Genomic DNA, 23,101 nt, shown 5'->3' with positions numbered 1-23,101 from the left:
GTGGCCCCTTGTTCTGGACTCCCCCATCATTGGGAACATGTTATCTGCCTCTAATGTGTCCAATCCCCTAATTATCTTATATGTTTCAATAAGATCCCCCCTCATCCTTCTAAATTCCAGTGTATACAAGCCCAATCGCTCCAGCCTTTCAACATACGACAGCCCCGCCATTCCGGGAATTAACCTAGTGAACCTACGCTGCACGCCCTCCATAGCAAGAATATCCTTCCTCAAATTTGGAGACCAAAACTGCACACAGTACTCCAGGTGCGGTCTCACCAGGGCCCGGTACAACTGTAGAAGGACCTTTTTGCTCCTATACTCAACTCCTCTTGTTACGAAGGCCAACATTCCATTGGCTTTCTTCACTGCCTGCTGTACCTGCATGCTTCCTTTCATTGACTGATGCACTAGGACACCCAGATCTCGTTGAACTCCCCCTCCTCCTAACTTGACACCATTCAGATAATAATCTGCCTTTCTATTCTTACTTCCAAAGTGAATAACCTCACACTTATCTACATTAAACTGCATCTGCCATGTATCCGCCCACTCACACAACCTGTCCAAGTCACCCTGCAGCCTTATTGCATCTTCCTCACAATTCACACTACCCCCCAACTTAGTATCATCTGCAAATTTGCTAATGGTACTTTTAATCCCTTCGTCTAAGTCATTAATTGAGCTAGATTCTATTTCCCCCTTCACTGTCAATTTCTTTGCCCTCCGATATCTGAATCCTGATCTCTATCTTAAGGGCCTGTCCCACTTTGGCGATTTTAAGGCGAGTGCCGGTGACTAGGCTGTCGCCGACAGTTCGCCGGGGTGTCGCGGGCATGATCGTGAAGAGTCTTCCAACAATCGTAGTGGATCTCAGCGCGTCACTGAGAAATCAACCGGAGTGAAATGTCTCAGTGACAGCTGGCTTGTCGCCAGGTATCGTTGCTTATTGCGGGCGCTGTCGCATGCTGTCCCCAGGTTTGCTAGGTTCTCTTAGATTCATTTAGAAGCACGTAATATTAAATTAAGTAAAGTTATTTGAAGACACCATAAAATACTTGTGTTTAACCAATGTATTTACCGTCAGGACATTTGACAGGTGGATTGGAGGTAACAGTTTGACGGTCAGGTAAGCGTGGGAATTTCCGCGATGTTTATGGCCATCAGCGATTACATTTTAACAAAACCTGTACGTCTTTGGAGTGTGGGAGGAAACCAAAGATCTCGGAGAAAACCCACGCAGGTCACGGGGAGAACGTACAAACTCCGTACAGACGGCGCCCGTGGTCAGGATCGAACCTCGGTCTCTGCCGCTGTAAGGCAGCAACTCTACCGCTAGGCCCTTTTCTGATTGTAAAACTAAATCAAGGAATAAATTTAAGCTGTAAGTTAGATCTTGGAATAGGAATACTTTATTGTTACATGTGACCAAAGATACAAGAGGAGCAAGATGGACCACTCCGTCGAAATCGCCTATACTGAAGTGGTGTGCGCGATGGAGCCATTTTAGTAAGCAAAGCCCCGCCGCTCACTCTGCCTCTCGCAGTGTAATCAGTGTTATGGGGGAACAGTATGTGTGATGATACCATTAAAATGCAGAATATATCTCATCTATCAATTCACAGATTTTTGTTAGTTTTCTTTAAAAATATTTCTGCAAGTTTCTGCCGACTAAAATGGCGCCGTGACACACCACGGTTTTCAGGGTCGAGTGGTCTATCTTGCTCTGCTCGGTTATCTTTGACCGACTGGCCTGCCTCTGCTCCTATGACTTCTGAAGGTCTTATAGAGCTCTTAAAGATAGCGGAGTCAGGGGGTATGGGGAGAGGGCAGGAACGGGGTACTGATTGTGGATGATCAGCCATGATCACATTGAATGGCGGTGCTGGCTCGAAGGGCCGAATGGCCTACTCCTGCACCTACTGTCTATTGTCTATTGTCTATTGTCTGCTGTCTGCTGTCTGCTGTCTGCTGATTGCTGTCTGCTGTCTGCTGATTGCTGTCTGCTGTCTGCTGATTGCTGTCTGCTGTCTGCTGTCTGCTGTCTGCTGTCTGCTGATTGCTGTCTGCTGTCTGCTGATTGCCCGCTGTCTGCTGTCTGCTGATTGCTGTCTGCTGTCTGCTGATTGCTGTCTGCTGTCTGCTGATTGCTGTCTGCTGTCTGCTGTCTGCTGTCTGCTGTCTGCTGATTGCTGTCTGCTGTCTGCTGTCTGCTGATTGCTGTCTGCTGTCTGCTGATTGCCCGCTGTCTGCTGTCTGCTGTCTGCTGTCCGCTGTCTCCTGCCTGTTGCCTGTTGCCTGTTGTCTGTTGAACTTATGAAACTGGAACACCCGGAGGAAACGCACGCGGCCACCGGGGAGAACGTGCAAACTCCACACAGACAGCCGCCGAGGCCGGGATCGAACCTTTTTTCAAATGAGATGTGCCATCCTCTATAGTCTGCTCTGCGATAGTTTACTGTTGACAGCAGTATTCATTAACGCTCGTTGTGGAACACGTTACCTCAGCTGCCATTGGCTAGCGTAGTGCTTTGATGAAAGCCTTTGGCGAGTTCAGACGAACGTCAGGTGTACTTCCCTGCCCATTGTCTCAGTTACGTTTTGGAGCAACTCCAGGGGGCAAGTTAAACATGACTTCTCCTTTCCGAATGAATGCTAACAAGTGTCCCCTACCAAGTGTTCCACATGGCCAGCCTTCACATCGCTCAAAAACATTTCAAAGACATTTTGGCAACAGATGTGGTGATGCTTCCAGCTGTGTTCCCCTTAACGCTATTTTCAGTTCTGCTCCTTTGTCCTCAGGCATTTTCACGGATGCTGGAATGTTTTTTTCTGTGCCTTGTAAATTTAAATTAACCGAGATTAATCGAGACAGAAAGCTCAGCGGGTCAGGTAGCATCTCTGGAGAGAGGGAATGGGTGGCGTTTCGGGTCGAGACCCTTCTTCAATCCCTTCCTCCACTCTGAAGAAGGGTGTCGACCCGAAAGGTCGCCCATTCCTTCTCTCCAGAGACGCTGCCTGTCCCGCTGAGTTACTCCAGCTTTTTGTGTCCATCTTTGCTTTAAACCCGCATCTGCAGTTTTAGATTTAGATTAAGATTTAGAGATACAGCGTGGAAACAGGCCCTTCGGCCCACCGGGTCCGCGCCGCCCAGCGATCCCCGCACACCAACACTATCCTACGCACACGAGGGACAATTTTTACATTTACCCAGTCAATTAACCTACATACCTGTACGTCTTTGGAGTGTGGGAGGAAACCGAAAATCTCGGAGAAAACCCACGCAGGTCACGGGGAGAACGTACAAACTCCGTACAGATGGCGCCCGTTCCTTCTTACAGATTCCTTCATGTTTAACTCGTTTAAGTCATGTTAAACTCGCCCCCTGGAGTTGCTGAGACAATGGGCTGAGACAATGGGCAAGGAAATGTTCCTTCTTACAAATATTTGTATCGATTTGAGTAATGGCTAACCTTACACTGTGGGCCGCTTGATTGTAATCACGTACGGTCTTTCCGCTGACTAGATAGCGCACAACAAAAAAAAGCTTTTCATTGTACCTCGGTACATGTGACAATAAACTAAACTGAAACTGAAACTGAAACTGAAACACTATTACAGGGTGACAATAAACTAAACCAAACTTAACTAGTTTTGGGTGTTTTGAGTTAACTTATCGTGGTGATTATCTGCCCTACAACAGTGAAATGTTTATTGCAGTTCTGATCCATGTACACAGTCACCAACCCAATCTGGCTAGACACCAAGTGCTGGAGTAACTCAGCGGGTCAGGCAGCATCTGTGGAGAACATGGATAGGTGACGTTTCACAGAGTGCTGGAGTAACTCAGCAGGTCAGGCAGCATCTGTGGAGAACATGGATAGGTGATGTTTCACAGAGTGCTGGAGTAACTCAGCGGGTCAGGCAGCATCTGTGGAGAACATGGATAGGTGACGTTTCACAGAGTGCTGGAGTAACTCAGCGGGTCGGGCAGCATCTGTGGAGAACATAGATGGGTGAACATGTTTCAGGTCGGGACCCTTCTTCAGACTGGTGACGTTTCGGGTCGGGACCCTTATTCAGACTGATGTCTCCATTCGGACTAGTTCTAATTGAGTTTTCCCAATGGAGCTGAAAAATGTACTGTCAACATCTGCAGCATCTGGATTAGAGGGAGTTGAACTCGGAGACTCCGCTGTCTGCCCAGACCGTGAGTTCAAAAAGTCACTTCTTCAAACTGATGGCAGTGAAAAGAGCAGAATTAGGCCATTCGGCCCATCAGGCCTACTCTGGCATTCAATCATGGCTGATCTATCTCTCCCTCCTAACCCCATTATCCTGCCTTCTCCCCATAACCCCTGATGCCCGCACTAATCAGGAATTTATCTATCTCTGCCTTGAAAATATCCACTGACTTGGCCTCTACAGCCGTCTGTGGCAAAGAATTCCACAGATTCACCACCCTCTGACTAAAGAAATTCGTCCTCATCTCTTTCCGAAGGGAACGTCCTTTAATTCTGAGGCTGTGACCTCTGGTCCTGGACTCTCCCACTAGTGGAAACATCCTCTCCACACCCACTCTATCCAGGCCTTTCACCAAATCAATGTAAGTTACAAAACGATGTTGGGAATGTGCTGTAAATATGCTGTAGTTCTGGTCCCATCAAAGAGAGAAACAGAGTTAGTAAGCCGGTAAGATTTAAAAAAAATTAGGTATACCTTCACAAGAAAATAGGATCAGGAGTACGGTACTCAACCCCTCGAGGCTGCCCCACCATTCTGCCTCACTCCTCATCTCTGATTCGGCATCGGTTACCTATAGGCCTGAGGCCTACAACAGCCTGGGCTTACCTGGGCTCACAGGCAGACACAAAATGCTGGAGTAACTCAGCGGGTCAGGCAGCATCTCGGGAGAGAAGGAATGGGTTATGTTTCGGGTCGAGACCCTTCTTCAGACTGATGTCAGTGGAGAGAGATAGGATGTAGTTGGAGACAGGAAGACTAGTGGGAGAACTGGGAAGGGGGAGGGGATTGAGAGGGAAAGCAAGGGCTATCTGAAGTTGGAGAAGTCAATGTTCATACCGCTGGGGTGTAAGCTGCCCAAGCGAAATATGAGATGCTGTTCCTCCAATTTGCGGTGGGCCTCACTCTGACAATGGAGGAGGCCCAGGACAGAAAGGTCAGACTGGGAGTGGGAGGGGGTGTTGAAGTGCTCAGCCACCGGGAGATCAGGTTGGTTAAGGCGGACTGAGCGATGGTGTTGAGCGAAACGATCGCCGAGCCTGCGCTTGGTCTCGCCGATGTAAAGAATTTGACGTCTGGAACAGCGGATACAATAGATGAGGTTGGAGGAGGTGCAGGTGAACCTCTGCCTCACCTGGAAAGACTGTTTGGGTCCTTGGATGGACTTCTTTGGTGAAGGTTGGGCAAACAGATTATTTCCTCTGGAACATTGGAGGTGGAGGGGTGACCTGATAGAAGTATATACAATTAGAGAGGCATACATAAGGTGCAAAGTCAGAGTTTTCTTCCTATCATCATCATATCATATCATATATATACAGCCGGAAACAGGCCTTTTCGGCCCACCAAGTTCGTGCCGCCCAGCGATCCCCGCACATTAACACTGTGTTAACTGTGTTAACATTAATCCTGTGGTGGAAATCATTTGTAAGGGTCACTGAATTTATCTCATCGCCCTCTTCTTCTTGCGTTTGAGGCAGCAGACGTTATGAAGCTGCTTCTGCTGCTGCTGTCTCTGTTTGTTGTCGTTCGCCTGACTGAGGTCAGTTGACAGGAATCGTCATGGGGAGGTCGACAACATGAGCACCATTTCATCATCTAAGGTAGTAGATGTGTTTTGTTCTTCACAGAGAGAGACAGAGAGAGACAGAGAGAGAGAGAGAGAGAGAGAGAGAGAGAGAGAGAGAGAGAGAGAGAGAGAGAGAGAGAGACAGAGAGAGAGAGAGAGGGGGGCTTGGGGAGAGAGGGGAGGGAGTGTGTGTGAGAGAGATAGAGGTGAGAGAGGGGGTGTGAGGGAGAAGGTGAGAGAGAAGGTGAGAGAGAAGGTGAGAGAGAGAGTGAGAGAGAGAGAGAGAGAGAGTGGTGAGAGTGGGAGAGAGAGAGAGGGAGAGAGAGAGAGAGAGAGAGAGAGAGAGGGGGGTGGTGAGAGGGGGAGAGGGGGGAGAGCGAGGAGGAGAGGGGGAGAGAGAGAAAGAGAATGCGAAAGAGAGTGCTAATATCTCAGTCCAGTGAACATCCTCCTACATACAGTATGCCATCTCCCAATTGCAGACTTTAGGAGAGCTCCCCCTGCCCCCCCCCCCCCCTCCACTCCCCCCCCCCCCCCCCCCCCCTCCTCCCCCTCCCCCCACTCACTATCAACAACACCACAGTCACATCTGTGGAGTCATTTAAGTTCCTTGGAACCATCATCTCTAGGGACCTTAAATGGGGGGCCACCATCGACTCCACAGTCAAAAAGGCCCAACAGAGGATGTACTTCCTGCGACAGCTGAGGAAACACAATCTGCCACAGGCAATGATGGTCCAATTCTATACTGCCATCGTAGAGTCTGTCCTCACCTTCTCCATCATGGTTTATTTATATTGCACATTTCATACAGCAATGGCAATTCAAAGTGCTTTACACAGAGCAAAGAAAATACAGAACAAGGAGAAAAGGTAGGAAAATACAAATAATAAGAGTAATAAGGTAAATAAATAATAGTTATAAGTAAGATTAATAGAGTAATGGCAGAAGCCTCCTCGTGGCGATGCCCAGGAAAAGACGACACGATGCACTCTGTGACGCGTCGGGCGACTGATTCTGTCAACGTGTTGGACGACGACAGAAGCCGCCAACAGCGAGCTAACGCCGTCTGACACACGAGCGAACGATAGAGTAATAAAATCAGATACTACTGCTCTACACATGTACTGTATCTGAGATGCTTATCTAAGGAGCATCGAAGTGCTGATGTGTGGTGATACTTGCACTGAACTGTATACAAAGATAAATCTCACTGTGGATCGGTACACGTGACAAATAAAGTAACTCCCCATTTAGAAGTCAAGTCCAGTCAAGTTTATTAGTCACGTACACATACACGATGTGCAGTGAAATGAAAGTGGCAATGCCTGCGGATTGTGCACAAAAAAGAATTACAGTTACAGCATATAAATAAAGTTAATAAAGTTAATATAGAGAAGACAAAATGTAGTTCCTGGAGTTATAAAAGTTGACAGTCCTGATGGCCTGTGGGAAGAAACTCCGTCTCATCCTCTCCGTTTTCACAGCGTGACAGCGGAGGCGTTTGCCTGACCGTAACAGCTGGAACAGTCCGTTGCTGGGGTGGTAGGGGTCCCCCATAATGTTGCTGGCTCTGGATCTGCACCTCCTGATGTATAGGTCCTGCAGGGGGGTGAGTGTAGTTCCCATGGTGCGTTCAGCTGAACGCACTACTCTCTGCAGGGCCTTCCTGTCCTGGGCAGAGTTGTTCCCAAACCAAACTGTAATGTTGCCGGACAGGATGCTCTCTACAGCCCCAGAGTAGAAGCAATGAAGGATCCTCAGAGACACTCTGAATTTCCTCAGCTGTCTGAGGTGGTAAAGGCGCTGCCTTGCCTTACTCACCAGTGCGGCAATGTGTGTTGTCCATGTCAGATCCTCTGCGATGCGGACTCCCAAGTATTTAAAGCTGCTCACCCTATCCACAGTAATCCCATTTATCTCCAGTGGCGTGTACGTCCTTGAATGTTGAGCCCTTCTGAAGTCCACAATCAGCTCCTTAGTTTTAGTGACATTCAAGAGGAGGCTATTGTCCTGACACCAGAGTGCCAGATCAGCCACCTCCTCCCGGTAGGCCTTCTCATCGATGTCGGAGATCCGGCCCACCACCACAGTGTCGTCAGCAAACTTGATGATGGAGTTTGAGCTGAACCTGGCCCCACAGTCATGTGTGTACAGGGAGTACAGTAGGGGACTAGGAAAGGTGGAAAAATGGAGATGAGGAGAAACTTCACATAGAACGGAGATGAGGAAAAGCTTTTTCAGTCAGAGAGTTGTGAATCTGTGGAATTCTCTGCCTCAGAAGGCAGTGGAGGCCAATTCTCTGAATGCATTCAAGATAGAGCTAGATAGAGCTCTTAAGGATAGCGGAGTCAGGGGATATGGGGCGAGGGCAGGAACGGGGTACTGATTGAGAATGACCAGCCATGATCACATTGAATGATGGTGCTGGCTCGAAGGGCCGAATGGCCTCCACCTGCACCTATTGTCTATTGTCTATTGAGATGCAGTGAGAAGAATAACCAGTGGATTGTGTGCTGATTCCCCTGACTTGCATCATTAGAGTTTGCTTTGGGCACTTTGCTTTGGATGGAGTAGAGGGCACTTTACACCAAAACAAAAAAAATAAAGTGAGCATACATTTTCAAGACCTGAAGCCAACCTATTGCTGCAGATTACTTGGCAGATCACAGGGAATTTGCAGAGAAAGTGGAACAAAAAACAAGATTAACATTTCAGGCCACTGAATACACACCAAGTGCAATGGGTGCATCAATTCATAAATTCATTATAGGTGTTGGGGGGGGGGGGGGGGGGGTTATGGGGAGAAGGCAGAAGAATGGGGTTAGGAGGAAGAGATTGAATGGCGAGGAGGCTTGATGGGCCAAATGGCCTAATTCTACTCTCATCACTTATGAACATAAGTTATAGGAGCAGAATGAGGCCATTCGGCCCAGCAAGTCCATTCCGGTATTCAATCGAAACATAGAAGTTTATTAAGGGGTTGGACACGTTAGAGGCAGGAAACGTGTTCCCTATGTTGGGGGAGTCCAGAACCAGGGGCCACAGTTTAAGAATAAGGGGTAGGCCATTTAGAACGGAGACGAGGAAAAACTTTTTCAGTCAGAGAGTTGTAAATCTGTGGAATTCTCTGCCTCAGAAGGCAGTGGAGGCCAGTTCTCTGAATGCATTCAAGCCTAGCCGCTCCAGTCTTTCAACATAAGACAGTCCCGCCATCCCGCGAATTAACCTGGTGAACTCCCTCAATAGCAAGAATGTGCTTCCTCAAATTTGGAGACCAAAACTGCAGGTGCGGTCTCACCAGGGCCCTGTAGAGCCGAACAAACAAACAAACAAACAAACAAACGCGAGTTTTAGTATATAGATGGAGTTGGCGTATTGATGGAGGATGCATCTATCTGCCTGAATAGTCACTGGCTGAAGGAAAGGCAAGCTTGCTGGCAGTGGGCGGGCGTTGTCTCTTCTTCTGCCGCCGTTGATTCGCCCTGGACCGGTCAGCCCCGGGTGGAGAGTGGCTGGAGAGTGGCCGTCCGTCCCGCCCAGCCGGCTGGCGTGAAGTTTGTCTGCGCCTTCGCACCCTGTGGCCGGGTGCAACATGTTGTCGGAGCCCCTGCGAGCGCTCGGTGGATCCGCCGGCTAAAGGTCGCTGCATCTCCACGATGCCCTGGGTTTGCAAAAGGGATTCTCGCGTCGCTGGGGAAGGGACCTTCTGAAAGCAGGCGTTGCAAAGACACATTTTTGTTCGCAAGCAGAAGAGGAGAAGGGCAGGGAAAGTGGAGGAGGTGGTGGTGGAGGAGGAGGAGGAAGAGGAGGGAGGAGGAGGGAGGAGGAGGAGGAGGAGGAGGAGGAGGAGAGAGGGAGAAGATACCCACGTCTTTCAGCAAGGCGCGCTGTCCAAGGTGCTGAATCCGCGCCAGCGGCAGAAGAACTCATTCCAGGAGCTCGTCTCAACACAAAGAACGAGATGATCGAAGGCAAATGTCACCCGGTAGCAGCTTTGTGGGTCTACCTCTGGGGTGTAGCGGTGTTCATAAGGTAAGAACAAGTTACTTTGGAGAGCGGGTCTATGATAAGGTTCCCTGAAAGCCACCTGAACCCCCCCCCCCCGGAGATCGCTGATGTTTATCGGTATGCATGCATCCTTGTTGTGGAAGCTTTGTCTGAGAAAGAGAGGGAAAAAAAACAGATGCCAGCGTTTCAAGGCAGTGTGTTTCAGAGATGTGTCTCGGTCATGAACTTGCCACGGTCTTCATTAGCAAAAGCAATCGGCGCAATGTGACATTCTTGTTCCTCAAGCAATTAACGACGGCTCTCCCCCTATGTACCTGACTTATTTATTGTCATCCCCTCAGTTGCTCTTGCAATGTTTTCTTGTACTTATTTGTTGTATGGGGAGGCAGGCGGGGGGGTGGGGATCAACGATACAGCAACAGGGATGAGAGAAAGATCAATTCAAACATGCGCCCCGAACAGTAATTCGTTCGGGAATCTACTGGACTCAGTTGTTCTGAGCCACGGGTTCATGAAACACCTAGGCGCTCAGCAGTCGAGGCATTTACAATTGGGCTCGTTCTCTTGTCTGTTCACCCCGGCAGTGGGAACAGGAGGCAAAACATCAACCATCTTTCTAAAAGTAGCATTCTGCATTGATTCAAAGCATGTGTTGAACCATTGGTGTTCATGTCCAATCCCCCTGCATTGGTTCAACAGGGGGTTAGATTTGAAAATAAATTCACCCCCCACCCCCTCCTCCGTAAATTAACGAGCAGGAAATGCGATAGGGTCTAATAAACAAGCTTCTCGCTTTCATGTACAGTGTGGAGACGCCGCTTGCATGTGTCTGTCGATTCTTTTTTTAAACACAGTTGCAATAACTTGCCTTTCGCCGTGCACCAACTAGTGGCCGGTGAGTTATTTTTCACTCAGTGAAAAATGCCCTTGATTTCCACGATCAGTCTCATAGAAACATAGAAACATAGAAAATAGGTGCAGGAGTAGGCCATTCGGCCCTTCGAGCCTGCACCGCCATTCAATATGATCATGGCTGATCATCCAACTCAGTAACCTGTACCTGCCTTCTCTCCATACCCCCTGATCCCTTTAGCCACAAGGGCCACATCTAACTCCCTCTTAAATATAGCCAATGAACTGGCCTCAACTACCTTCTGTGGCAGAGAATTCCACAGACTCACCACTCTCTGTGTGAAGAAATGTTTTCTCGCCGTCACAGAGAAACCCTCTGACTTACACACCTCGTTGGGTTGCAAGTGCAAGATGATGATTAGCGGCCAGAGCAGATAGTGAGTTGGGTGTTGTGCCGAAGAGTTGCATCAATTAGCCGATGAAAAATGCATTTGGCATCAGTCTGGCTGTCGGAGTGTTGGTTCCGTGGGTCTGGAAGGATTGTAAATCTGAAATCGTCCCAACACCACGTCGTCGTTCCCCCCACCCCACCGAATGCTCTTTGTGAAACAGAAACCTGCGGGCAAAATAATCTTCCACCAAAAGCGTGTGCTCTTGCGTGATGAAGGGAGAAACGGTGGCAACTACAGTACTTTCATGTGCACGTTGTAAATGTTTACTGATATTGAGTCGTTCAAACATAAATGTCCCAACTTACTCAAGAAGATAAGGGAAACGATTTGTAGCGAAAATAGATTTTTAAAAAAAAATATATATATATATATATATATTGACCAACACAAAACGTGCAGGAACACACAGCGGGTCGGGCAGCATCTGTGGAGAGGAATGGACAGGCAAGTGCATATAGAAAGGTTAAACGTTTCAGTGAAAGAAAAGACCTTCAAAAGTGTCATTGACCGTGTTTTATGAAGATTGCCCCGGTGTTTTTTTTTGCTCGTCTGTCTTGTCTAAGCAGTTCGGTTATTTACATAGTAGTGTTGTGGCAGCGAACAGGATTTCATACATTTGCAATACATTTGAGACGAGCAGGGGTTCTTGCAGTCTGCGAGTATCGTCTCTTCTGTTATTGGAATTCCCCTTTGATGGTAGATTGTGAAATGCGTTGGCTGAACTGGCGGCTTCTTCATAACTAACACCACGCTACATGATTGTTGAACGCTTTAACCCGTGCAGTCCCATGGTACCAATCGTGCAAGTGGGTCACGATTATCGGGGCCTGGCTTAGTGATGTGGAACCAAATTAGTGAGCACCAAACATGTCATAAAATACCCTCTCTCTCCCTCTCCCCCTCTCCCCCTCTCCCCCCTCTCTCTCTCTCCCTCTCTCCCTCTCCCCCCTCTCTCCCCCCTCTCTCTCCCCCTCTCTTCCCCCCCCCCCTCTCTCTCTCTCTTGTCAATGGCAGACAATAAATTGAATCGTTTCAATGTCTCACATAAGCTATTCTGAGGAACGTTTGCTATCTTTATTGCTCGATGCAATGAATTTCATCCAGTGTGTTTAAAGCAGATGGAACAGCCATGTTTAAATATCAGACCTCTCAACGAAATGGGGTTTAGTACCAATCCTCCAGCCCATCTAATAGTGGACCTGAAGAGTTTATTCCCTGAAACTGGCTGGCTGGCTTGACCTTGCACTAAACATTACTAGACACGACATGCTGGAGTAACTCAGCGGGCCAGGCAGCATCTCTGGAGAGAAGGCGTGGGTGACGTTTCGGGTCGAGACCCTTCTTCAGACTGAAGAAGGGTCTCGACCCGAAACGTCACCCTTCCCTTCTCTCCCGAGATGCTGCCTGGCCCGCTGAGTTACTCCAGCACATCGTGTCTATCCACATGGATTGGACAGAGGGTTTAGAGGGTTGTGGGTCGAGCACAGGAAGGTGGGACTAGTGGAGATGGGGCATGTCGGCCAGCATGGGCTGTTTGCACCCTGCATGATTCTATGACTCTAAGATGGAGTCCCTGCTTCTTTGCACAACCTCTCCACATAGTTCTGTTTACTGCTCTGCCCAGTGACCTGCTGAGCGCTTTGACAGCTCAACATTGAAGAAAGCCTTCAGTGTGAAAGTGAGCAGGCTACAATTCCACACCTCTCCTCTCTTCGTAAACATTGAGAAGTCATGCATTGGGCATGTTTTGTGCAAACACTTCCAATGCACTTCAACCACAAGGACAAAATCCTGTCCTACTACACACCGGTCAGCCAAAACATTATGACCACTGACAGGCGAAGTGAATAACATTGATTATCTTGTTACAATGGCACCTGTCAAGGGGTGGGATATATTAGGCAGCAAGTGAACAGTCAGTTCTTGAGGTTGATGTGTTGGATGCTGGAGAAATGGGCAGGAGTAAAGACCTGAGCGACTTTGACAAGGGCCAAATTGTTATGGCCAGACAACTGGGTCAGAGCATCTCTGAAACGGCAAGGCTTGTGGGGTGCTCCCGGTCAGCAGTGGTGATTACCTACCGACAGTGGTCCGAGGAGGGACAAACCACAAACCGGCGACAGGCAGGGTGTTGGGCGCCCAAGGCTCATCGATGCGCGAGGGCAACGAAGGCTATCCCGTCTGGTCCGAACCGACAGAAGATCAACTGTGGCACACGTCACAGAAAATGTTAATGGTGGTCACGGGAGGAATGTGTCACAATACACAGTGCATCGCACCCTGCTGCGTATGGGGCTGCACACGGAGAACCAACAGCATACTAGGCAGGTGGTCATAATGTTTTGGCTCATCAGGTCATAATGTTTTGTCTGATCTTTGTAAGTATGGGGGGACTTTGTGCCTATGTGTCAAGAAAGTGATGCTACTTTGAAGTGGTCACAAATCATGCAATGAATAATGAACTGAAGTTCACCTGATGCATTAAAACTTAACACAAGCATAAGAACCTAATGGAAAAAATATTCTATTTCGCAACACAACCCTACATCACTTTGATGTTGACGTTTGGGCTTGGAAACAAAACAAAGACGTTGGATGGAACAGCTGACATGATTCTGTATTACAATTGGAGATAATGCACCACAGCCTTGCTTTGTGATGTGGACTAACATGTATCCACACAGCACTGCCACGGCAATCACACTAAAATCAAACCATTCCTCCAATTTGACGACATTGAAAAAATCATCCACGCATTCATCTCCTCCCGCCTAGACTACTGCAACTCCCTATACACTGGGATCAGCCAATCATCCCTGTCCCGCCTGCAATTGGTCCAAAACGCCACAGCGAGACTCCTGACGGGTACCCGTAAAAGGGACCACATCACCCCGTTTCTGGCCTCTCTCCACTGGCTCCCTGTACGGTACAGAATCAACTTCAAGCTCCTCCTATTCACATACAAAGCCCTAAACGTGCTTGCCCCCCCCCCTCCCAATATCAAAAATCTTCTAACCCACCACTCCATCTCCAGGTCCCTCAGGTCGGCCGACTTGGGGCTACTGACTATCCCGCAGTTAGGCTTAAGCTCAGGGGTGACCGCGCTTTTGCGGTTGCAGCTCCTAGACTGTGGAACAGCATCCCTCTCCCCATCAGAACTGCCCCCTCCATCGACTCCTTTAAGTCCAGGCTCAAAACCTACTTCTACTCCCTAGTGTTTGAGGCCCTCTGAGGGGGCGCTGTGAACTGTTTATGTATGTGCTGTTATGTTTGTGTGCCGTTGTATGTTCGTTTCTTAGTACCTGAACTGATGTGCAGCACTTTGGTCAACGTGGGTTGTTTTTAAATGTGCTATACAATTAAAATTGACTTGACTTGACTTGACTTGAAGGTACTCTGCTTGAATGTCAAACAGTACGACATCCTTTTGCTAGACTGCGGTTTGAGGAATGATGTTGATGAGTGACATAGTATAAGGATATCAAACAGCTAATAAAAATCAAAAAAACATATTTTAATGCCAGAGTTCTGAATGCGTAGTAAGGCACGGTGGCGCAGTGGTAGAGTTGCTGCCTTACAGCGAATGCAGCGCCGGAGACCCGGGTTCCATCCTGACTACGGGCGCTGTCCGTACGGAGTTTGTACTTTCTCCCCGTGACCTGCGTGGGTTTTCTCCGAGATCTTCGGTTTCCTCCCACACTCCAAAGACGTGCAGGTATGTAGGTTAATTGGCTGGGCAAATGCAAAAATTGTCCCTAGTGGGTGTAGGATAGTGTTAATATGTGGGGATCGCTGGTCGGTGCGGACCCGGTGGGCCGAAGGGCTTGTTTCAGCGCTGTATCTCTAAACTAAATTAAAACCTAAAATGCACATGTTGGTTCACACTGAAGACAGGCACAACATACTGGAGTGTCTCAGCGGGGCAGGCAGCTTCTCTGGAGTGAAGGAATGGGTGACGTTTCGGGCCGAGACCCTTTCTCGGTCTGAAGGAGGGTCTTGGACCCAATTGGCTTAAGCATTATCTGACCCCCAGTTTTAGATTCCTTATATCTACCCATTATTGGTCTGGTTTGGCTCAGCCACCAAGCACGACATCCGGAGGCTGCAACGGATCGTTCGCACAGCTGAGAAGGTTGTTGGCTGCAACCTTCCCCCCATTGACGAACTGTACACTGCAAGGGCCAGGAAGCGAGCGGGCAAGATCATCTCTGACCCCTCTCACCCTGGCCACAAACTCTTTGAAGCACTTCCCTCTGGAAGGTGACTCCGGACTGTCAAAGCAGCCACAGCCAGACATAAAAACAGCTTTTTTTCCCCACGAGTTATAGTTCTACTCAACACCAAAGTCTGTAGTCTCTTTTTTTGCTCTGGTTTATTTTCACCCACATGTTTAGACCGTAATGTTGTATCCTTATTGATTTGATGTGGTTATGCTTCATTTCTTAATTGTTAACTGTATGTTTGTGTTGTCATTTGTGAGCGGAGCACCAAGGCACATTCCTTGTATCTGCACATACTTGGCCAATAAACTTATTCATTCATTCATTCATTCATTCATTCATTCATTCATTCATTCATTCATATCAACCTTGATAATCCCTCTAAGAATGTATAATGTTGTAATCAGGTCACCTGTCATCAGCGTGAGCATTTGTGGTGAATGTATGTGCGCTTATACGGTATATGTTTGTGTGTTCATGTCATGCCTCTGTATTGCACGTGGATTTGCTTGGAAATAGTTCTTGTGATATTGGGGTGTGCAACTGATTGAAGCGCATGTCCTGCAGGTGTAGGTGGTCTGTTTGTGAGACCCTTATATGTATCTAGGTATTGTTATCTTTATGTGTGAAAAATGCGTGTGTGTGTGTGTGTGTGTGTACTTGTGTGTCTGTGTGTCCGTGTGTGTGTGTGTGTGTGCATGTGTGTGTGTGTGTGTGTGTGTGTGTGTGTGTGTGTGTGTGTGTGCGTGTGTGTGTGTGTGTGCGCGTGTGTGTGCGTGTGTATCCGTGTGTGCGTGTGTGTCCGTGTATGTGTGTGTGTGTGTGTGTGTGTGTGCGTGTGTGTGTGTGTGTGCGTGTGTGTGTGCGTGTGTGTGTGTGTGCGTGTGTGTGTGCGTGTGTGTGTGTGTGTGTGTGTGTGTGTGTGCGTGTGTGTGTGCGTGTGTGTGTGTGTGTGCGTGTGTGCCATTGCGTGCATGCATCTTTGCCTGCATGCACCACCACACCAACAATCCTACTGCCCACCCTGTCTCTTGTACAGTCATAGAGAGTGATACAGTGTGGAAACAGGCCCAACTTGCCCACACCGGCCAGCATGTCCCGGCTGCACTGGTCCCACCTGCCCGCTTTCGGCCCATATCCATACAAACCTGTCCTACAAAATCACAGTGCAAACTCCACTCAGGGGGCGTGCAAACTCCACACAGACAGCACCCTGCGGTCAGGATGGAACCCGGGTCTCTGGCGCCGTGACCTCTGCGCCGCCGAGCCATCAAAGTACTTTCTCAATTGATGGGCGGCACCTCCAAATGGAACAGCAATGCCTCGGCATCACTTTGTGACCCAGAGCAGGGTTCAAAGTCTCAGGAGCAGGACAGGAACACACCGTTTCCAGATCGAGAATCAAGCGTGTTGACGACATTCTACCGCTGCACCATAGAGAGCATCCTAACACATGGCATCCCTGTGTGGTATCTCAGCTGCACGGAGGCAGAGAGGAGAGCTCTTCAGCAGGTAGTCCATAGAGCTCAGAGGACAATCGGAACACAGCTACCAGCCTTGGAGGGCATCTACAACACACGATGCCTCAGAAAAGCCACCAGCATCCACAAAGACTCCTCACACCCCTGCAACAGTCTTTTCAAACTTCTACCATCGGGCAGACGATACAAGGCCTTCTACGCCCGCACCTCCAGGCTCAGGAACAGCTTCATCCCCAGGGCCATAGCTGCTATGAACCGGTCCTGCTGAGCCGGATGGTCACATCGCACAGTGATCCAGCACAGACCTACTTGCACTTTATTCTGTTTTAAAACTGTTCTTAATTGCCTTAATTGACAAACCAGATCAATTTTTTAAAATATTGTCTCCATTTATTGGATTTTTAAAAAAGTAAATGGGTTTGTCACAAAACTAAAATTTAAAACTAAAGTTAAAACTTGTGTTTAGGGTTGGATGTACAACTATACTCATGAACTCCCGGATCTATCCCCATAATCTTTATATTTGTGATTCTCTTTTTTCTTTGCTTTCTCTCTATTAGTTTATAGTCTTTTTTTTCAGTCTCTTTTCCTCTTTATTTTTTCTTTAAAAATTTAAAACTTGAAGCTATAGAGTAAGAACTCTATAACCAGTTTGTCGTTTATTATTATTTGTACATATGCTTTAAATTTCTTTTTAAAAAACTGTTCTAATTTGTTTCGTTGGGTTGTTTAAATTAATACTGACTAGTTAATTAATTTATTGCATCTTATGTGATGCGCATTCCCAATCTCGTTGTACCCCTGTACAATGACAATAAAGATATATTGTATTGTTGTTGTATTGTTGTCGACTGTGCTGGAGCAGAGAGCTCCAGCTGAAGAGGTCACTCTCCAGCTTGCCTTACAGCTGGACTCTGATGTGACCACATTAACCACCTCGGAGGCAGGCAGCAACAGCGTAACTTATGCTCTCTCCTGTGTTCAAGAAGAGCCTCGACACAAAATGCTGGAGGGAGTAACTCAGCGGGACAGGCAGCGTCTCTGGAGAGAAAGAATAGGCGACGTTTCGGGTCGAGGCCCTTCTTCAGACTGAAGAAGGGTCTCGACCCGAAACGTCACCCATTCCTTCTCTCCAGAGATGCTGCCTGTCCCGCTGAGTTACCCCAGCTTTCTTTTGTCTATTTTCGATTCTATCTTCGATTTAAACCAGCATCTGTGGTTCTTTCTGACACATTTTAAGAAGAGCCTTCACATGTTTAAAGACATCCCCCATCTCAGTTGTCAATTGAGGGGGGTGTTTGATTCATTGTAACTGGGTTTTGCATGCTGTGTAGGGGCCATATCTCAAAGTGGATACATGCCGGCCAATTAACTTCAATGATACCAAGAGGATAACGAGAGGATTTCAGTATAGGAGTAAAGAGGTACTTCTGCAGTTGTACAGGGCCCTGGTGAGACCACATCTGGAGTATTGTGTACAGTTTTGGTCTCCTAATTTGAGGAAGGACATCCTTGTAATTGAGGCAGTGCAGCGTAGGTTCACGAGATTAATCCCTGGGATGGCGGGACTGTCATATGAGGGAAGGTTGAAAAGACTGGGCTTGTACTCACTGGAGTTTAGAAGGATGAGAGGGGATCTTATAGAGACGTATAAAATTATAAAAGGACTGGACAAGCTAGATGCAGTAAAAATGTTCCCAATGTTGGGCGAGTCCAGAACCAGGGGCCACACAGTCTTAGAATAAAGGGGAGGCCGTTTAAAACTGAGGTGAGAAGGAACTTTTTCACCCAGAGAGTTGTGAATTTGTGGAATTCTCTGCCACAGAGGGCAGTGGAGGCCAAATCACTGGATGGATTTAAGCGAGAGATAGATAGAGCTCTAGGGGCTAGTGGAATCAAGGGATATGGGGAGAAGGCAGGCACGGGTTACTGATTGTGGATGATCAGCCATGATCACATTGAATGGCGGAGCTGGCTCGAAGGGCCCGAATGGCCTCCTCCTGCATCTATTTCCTATGTTTCTGTGATAGGAAATGGATACACAATGGGTCCAAAATGCAGATGGGACAGATGAACATGAACCATCATTACTGTTCACCTGGGAGGGCTGATTCTTCTTAAAATAGCATCCCTGCACAGAATTAGCAAACAGGCCCACTGGATTGACAGAGCAATGAGTAATTTCTGACAGCTGCACTGACAAATCCCTTTGAGCTGGAAGCTAAATGTTGTCAGCAGAGTCTTTTATTTTGTGAAAAGCAGGCCCAGGGAGAAGTGCATGTTGTGTGTGGCTCCTGGAGTGGCCATCTAACTCTCTTTTAAGTTCGTCCAGTGAATTGGCCTCCTCAGCCTTCTGTGGGCAGAGAATTCCACGAAGGGCAGTGGAGGCCAATTCGCTGGACGAATTTAAAAGAGGGTTGTGTACAAGCCCTCTTGGAATGAATGCGAGATGGCAATGCATTGCTCAATCTGACACCCACTGATGCAGTATGTTGACACAATAGACAATAGGTGCAGGAGGAGGCCATTCGACCCTTCGAGCAAGCACCGCCATTCAATGTGATCATGGCTGATCATTCTCAATCAGTACCCCGTTCCTGCCTTCTCCCCATACCCCCAGACTCCGCTATCCTTAAGAGCTCTATCTCGCTCTCTCTCTTGAATGCATTCAGAGAATCGGCCTCCACTGCCTTCTGAGGCAGTGAATTCCACAGATTCACAACTCTCTGACTGAAAAGGTTTTTCCTCATCTCAGTTCTAAATGGCCTACCCCTTATTCTTAAACTGTGGCCCCTGGTTCTGGACTCCCACGACATTGGGAACATGTTTCCTGCCTCTAACGTGTCCAACCCCTTAATAATCTTATATGTTTCAATAAGATCCCCTCTCATCCTTCTAAATTCCAGTGTATACAAGCCGAGCCGCTCCAGTCTTTCAACATACGACAGTCCCGCCATTCCGGGAATTAAGCTAGTAAACCTACGCTGCACGCCCTCAATAGCAAGAATATCCTTCCTCAAATTTGGAGACCAAAACTGCACGCAGTACTCCAGGTGCGGTCTCACTAGGGCCCTGTACAACTGCAGAAGGACCTCTTTGCTCCTATACTCAACTCCCCTTGTTATGAAGACACACTTCGCTGCCTTCTTCGAAGCAGAAGCCCCATAAATTTGAAGGAGGGACACGAATGGAAGTTGACTGCTGTCAAAGGAGACTAAAACTCGATTGATCACCAGCTGATATTTACCATTTGTCTTTCTTTTCCACTGTCCGAATCACTCATATTTAATTGTCTCTCGGCAGCAACAAGCAACTAGAACTCACTGGAGCTCTACCACGTCAGTAAGCAAGTACCATCGCCTGCCTGTAGTGATTGATGCTCCTGATGGTTTATTTCAAGGCAATATGTTCACGTACAGAGGAGAGAATTAGACCAGTCGGCCCATCAAGTCTACTCCGCCATTCAATCATGGCCGATCTATCTCTCCCTCTCAACCCCATTCTCCTGCCTTCCCCCCCTAAACCCCTGACACCCGTTCTAATCAAGAACCTGTCAATCTCTGCCTGAAAAATGCCCACTGACTTGGCCTCCACAGCCGTCTGTGGCAATGAATTCCACAGATTAACCGCCATCTGACTGAAGAAATTCTTCTTCATTTCCTTTTTTAAGGAACGTCCTTTTATTCTGAGTCCACCCAGCCAGCGGCCACGTGCTCCCTGCTCCACCAATGGCGGCCGCCCGGGCCGGAAGGGCGGGTTGCTATGTAACCTCCGTCAGGGCCTACACTGTCCGGGACTACAGCGGCCCCTGGGCTACAGTGTCCGGGCCTACAGTGTCCGGGCCTACAGCGTCCGGGCATACAGTGTCCGGGCCTAGAGTGTCCGGGCCTACATTGTCCGGGCCTACAGCGCCCGGGCCTACAGCGCCCGGGCCTACAGCTCCCGGGCCTACAGCGCCCGGGCCTACACTGTCCGGGCCTGCAGTGTCCGGGCATGCAGCGCCCGGGCCTACACTGTCCGGGCCTGCAGTGTCCGGGCATGCAGCGCCCGGGCCTACACTGTCCGGGCCTGCAATGTCCGGGCATGCAGCGCCCAGGCCTGCAGTGTTTGGGCCTACACTGCCGTCCGGGCCTAATATGGGACAACGGCGGTCCCGTACGGGGCAAACCAATTTCGCCCAAAATACGGGATGTCCCAGCTAATATGGGACACGGTTGGCAACCCTACTGGTGCAGGCCGTAGTTGGTTGATAGCATGTACTATCCCTCCTTTACCTATGGGTTCCATCCCGTGTCCCTGTAGCGCGAGGGCATGGGGGAAATGTTTAGGCCAAACAGGGTGTCCGTCGGAATGCTGCCAGGTGGATGTGAGAAGCAGCGCTCTATGTGCAATTGGGCTTTCTGGTCAGCGGTAGCATGTTGCTGGATGTCATAACGATCTGCCGGATTGGAGGTGAGGGGGGGGGGGGGGGGGCATAACGACAGTTGGGGGGGTATTGTGGAACGATAGATTGCTGGCGGTTGGCAGCAGCTTCAGAGACGGCATTGTCCCGAGAGACTGGATCTGGGCCACGTGTGTGAGCCTCACACTTGACCGACGCTACCCGGGAGGGGAGGAGAATGGCTTGTAAAAGGCCGGTGATCAAACGGGCCTGCTGAATGCGTTGCCCCGCACGCAGTAACGAGGCCGCGGTGCTGCCAGAGTGTGGATGACAAAGAGAAACGAGAGATATAAACATAGAAAACATAGACATAGAAAATAGGTGCAGGAGGAGGGCATTCGGCCCTTCAAGCCTGTACGCACCGCCATTCAATATGATCATGGCTGATCATCCAACTCAGTATCCTGTACCTGCCTTCTCTCCATACCCCCTGATCCCTTTAGCCACAAGGGCCACATCTAACTCCCTCTTAAATATAGCCAATGAACTGGCCTCAACTACCTTCTGTGGCAGAGAATTCCACAGACTCACCACTCTCTGTGTGAAAAAAAACGTTCTCATCTCGGTCCTAAAAGACTTCCCCCTTATCCTTAAACTGTGACCCCTTGTTCTGGACTTCCCCAACATCGGGAACAATCTTCCTGCATCTGGCCTGTCCAACCCCTTAAGAATTTTGTGAGTTTTGATAAGATCCCCCCTCAATCTTCTAAATTCCAGCGAGTACAAGCCGATATAGACGGCGATGTGGAGAGATAAAGAACAATGAGTGAAAGGAACGCAAGAAAGTGAGGATGACGAAGGACACAGGCCATTGTTAGCTGTTTGTTGGGTGAAAACGAGAAGCAGGTGGGACTTGGGATGGCGGAGGGATGGAGAGAGAGAGGGAATGCCGGGGCTACCTGAAGAGAGAGAAATTAATATACTACACCACTGGGCTGTAAGTTGCCCCAGCGAAATAGGAGAGAGGATGGTGAGGATGTAATCCTTAGCCGGGCACGGCTCGGTGCCGCAGCAGTAGAGTTACTGCCTTTACAGCGAATGTAGCGCCGGAGACCCGGGTTCCATCCCGTCTACGGGTGCTGTCTGTACGGAGTTTGATGAGGACTAATAGAATCTGTAAGGGAACGTACAGAATAATACCAAACCCTCGAAGGCCCTGCAGATGTGTACGAGTGAAAAGGCTGACACATTTGATATGCGCCCCTTAATGGAGTGAGACGGGAAAGATTATACCTCTTTGGTGACCCACACACTATCTTTGATCGGACCCTGCTGGCTTTACCTTGCACTAAACGTTATTCCCTTATTCTGTATCAATACACTGTAAATGTCTCCGTTGTAACCTTCGGCGACACGGTGGCGCAGCGGTAGAGTTGCTGCCTTACAGCGAATGCAGCGCCGGAGACCCGGGTTCCATCCTGACTACGGGTGCTGTCCGTATGGAGTTTGTACGTTCTCCCCGTGACCTGCGTGGGTTTTTCTCCGAGATCTTCGGTTTCCTCCCGCACTCCAAAGACGTGCAGGTGTGTAGGTTAATAGGCTGGGCAAATGTAAAAATTAGACAGTAGACAATAGACAATAGGTGCAGGAGTAGGCCATTCGGCCCTTCGAGCCAGCAACCGCCATTCAATGTGATCATGGCTGATCATTCTCAATCAGTACCCCATTCCTGCCTTCTCCCCATACCCCCTGACTCTGCTATCCTTAAGAGATCTATATAGCTCTCTCTTGAATGCAGCTCTATCTAGCTCTCTCTTGAATGCCAAGCTCTCTCTTAAAATTCTCCCGAGTGTGTTTAGGATAGTGTTAATGTGCGGGGATCGCTGGTCGGC

The 23,101-nt window shown here is 48.7% G+C and overlaps 1 protein-coding gene across 2 annotated transcripts in view; it reads left to right on the top strand.

Moving 5' to 3' along the window:
- The first annotated feature begins 9,672 nt into the window (after window positions 1–9,672).
- The window catches only part of LOC144611932 (glycine receptor subunit alpha-3-like), a 161,710-nt gene continuing 148,281 nt past the window's right edge, over window positions 9,673–23,101 (top strand). For both annotated transcript variants that reach the window (XM_078431284.1, XM_078431275.1), the window contains exon 1: window positions 9,673–9,847. In XM_078431284.1, coding sequence (XP_078287410.1) covers window positions 9,777–9,847 — 71 coding nt within the window. In that variant the 5' untranslated portion in view covers window positions 9,673–9,776. The remainder of the gene's footprint in view (window positions 9,848–23,101) is intronic.

The sequence above is a fragment of the Rhinoraja longicauda genome, chromosome 3, assembly GCF_053455715.1.
Source record: "Rhinoraja longicauda isolate Sanriku21f chromosome 3, sRhiLon1.1, whole genome shotgun sequence".
NCBI classification, from domain to species: Eukaryota; Metazoa; Chordata; class Chondrichthyes; order Rajiformes; family Arhynchobatidae; genus Rhinoraja; species Rhinoraja longicauda.
Note: the sequence above shows the minus strand (reverse complement) of the source record. Positions and strands in the feature narration are given on the sequence as shown.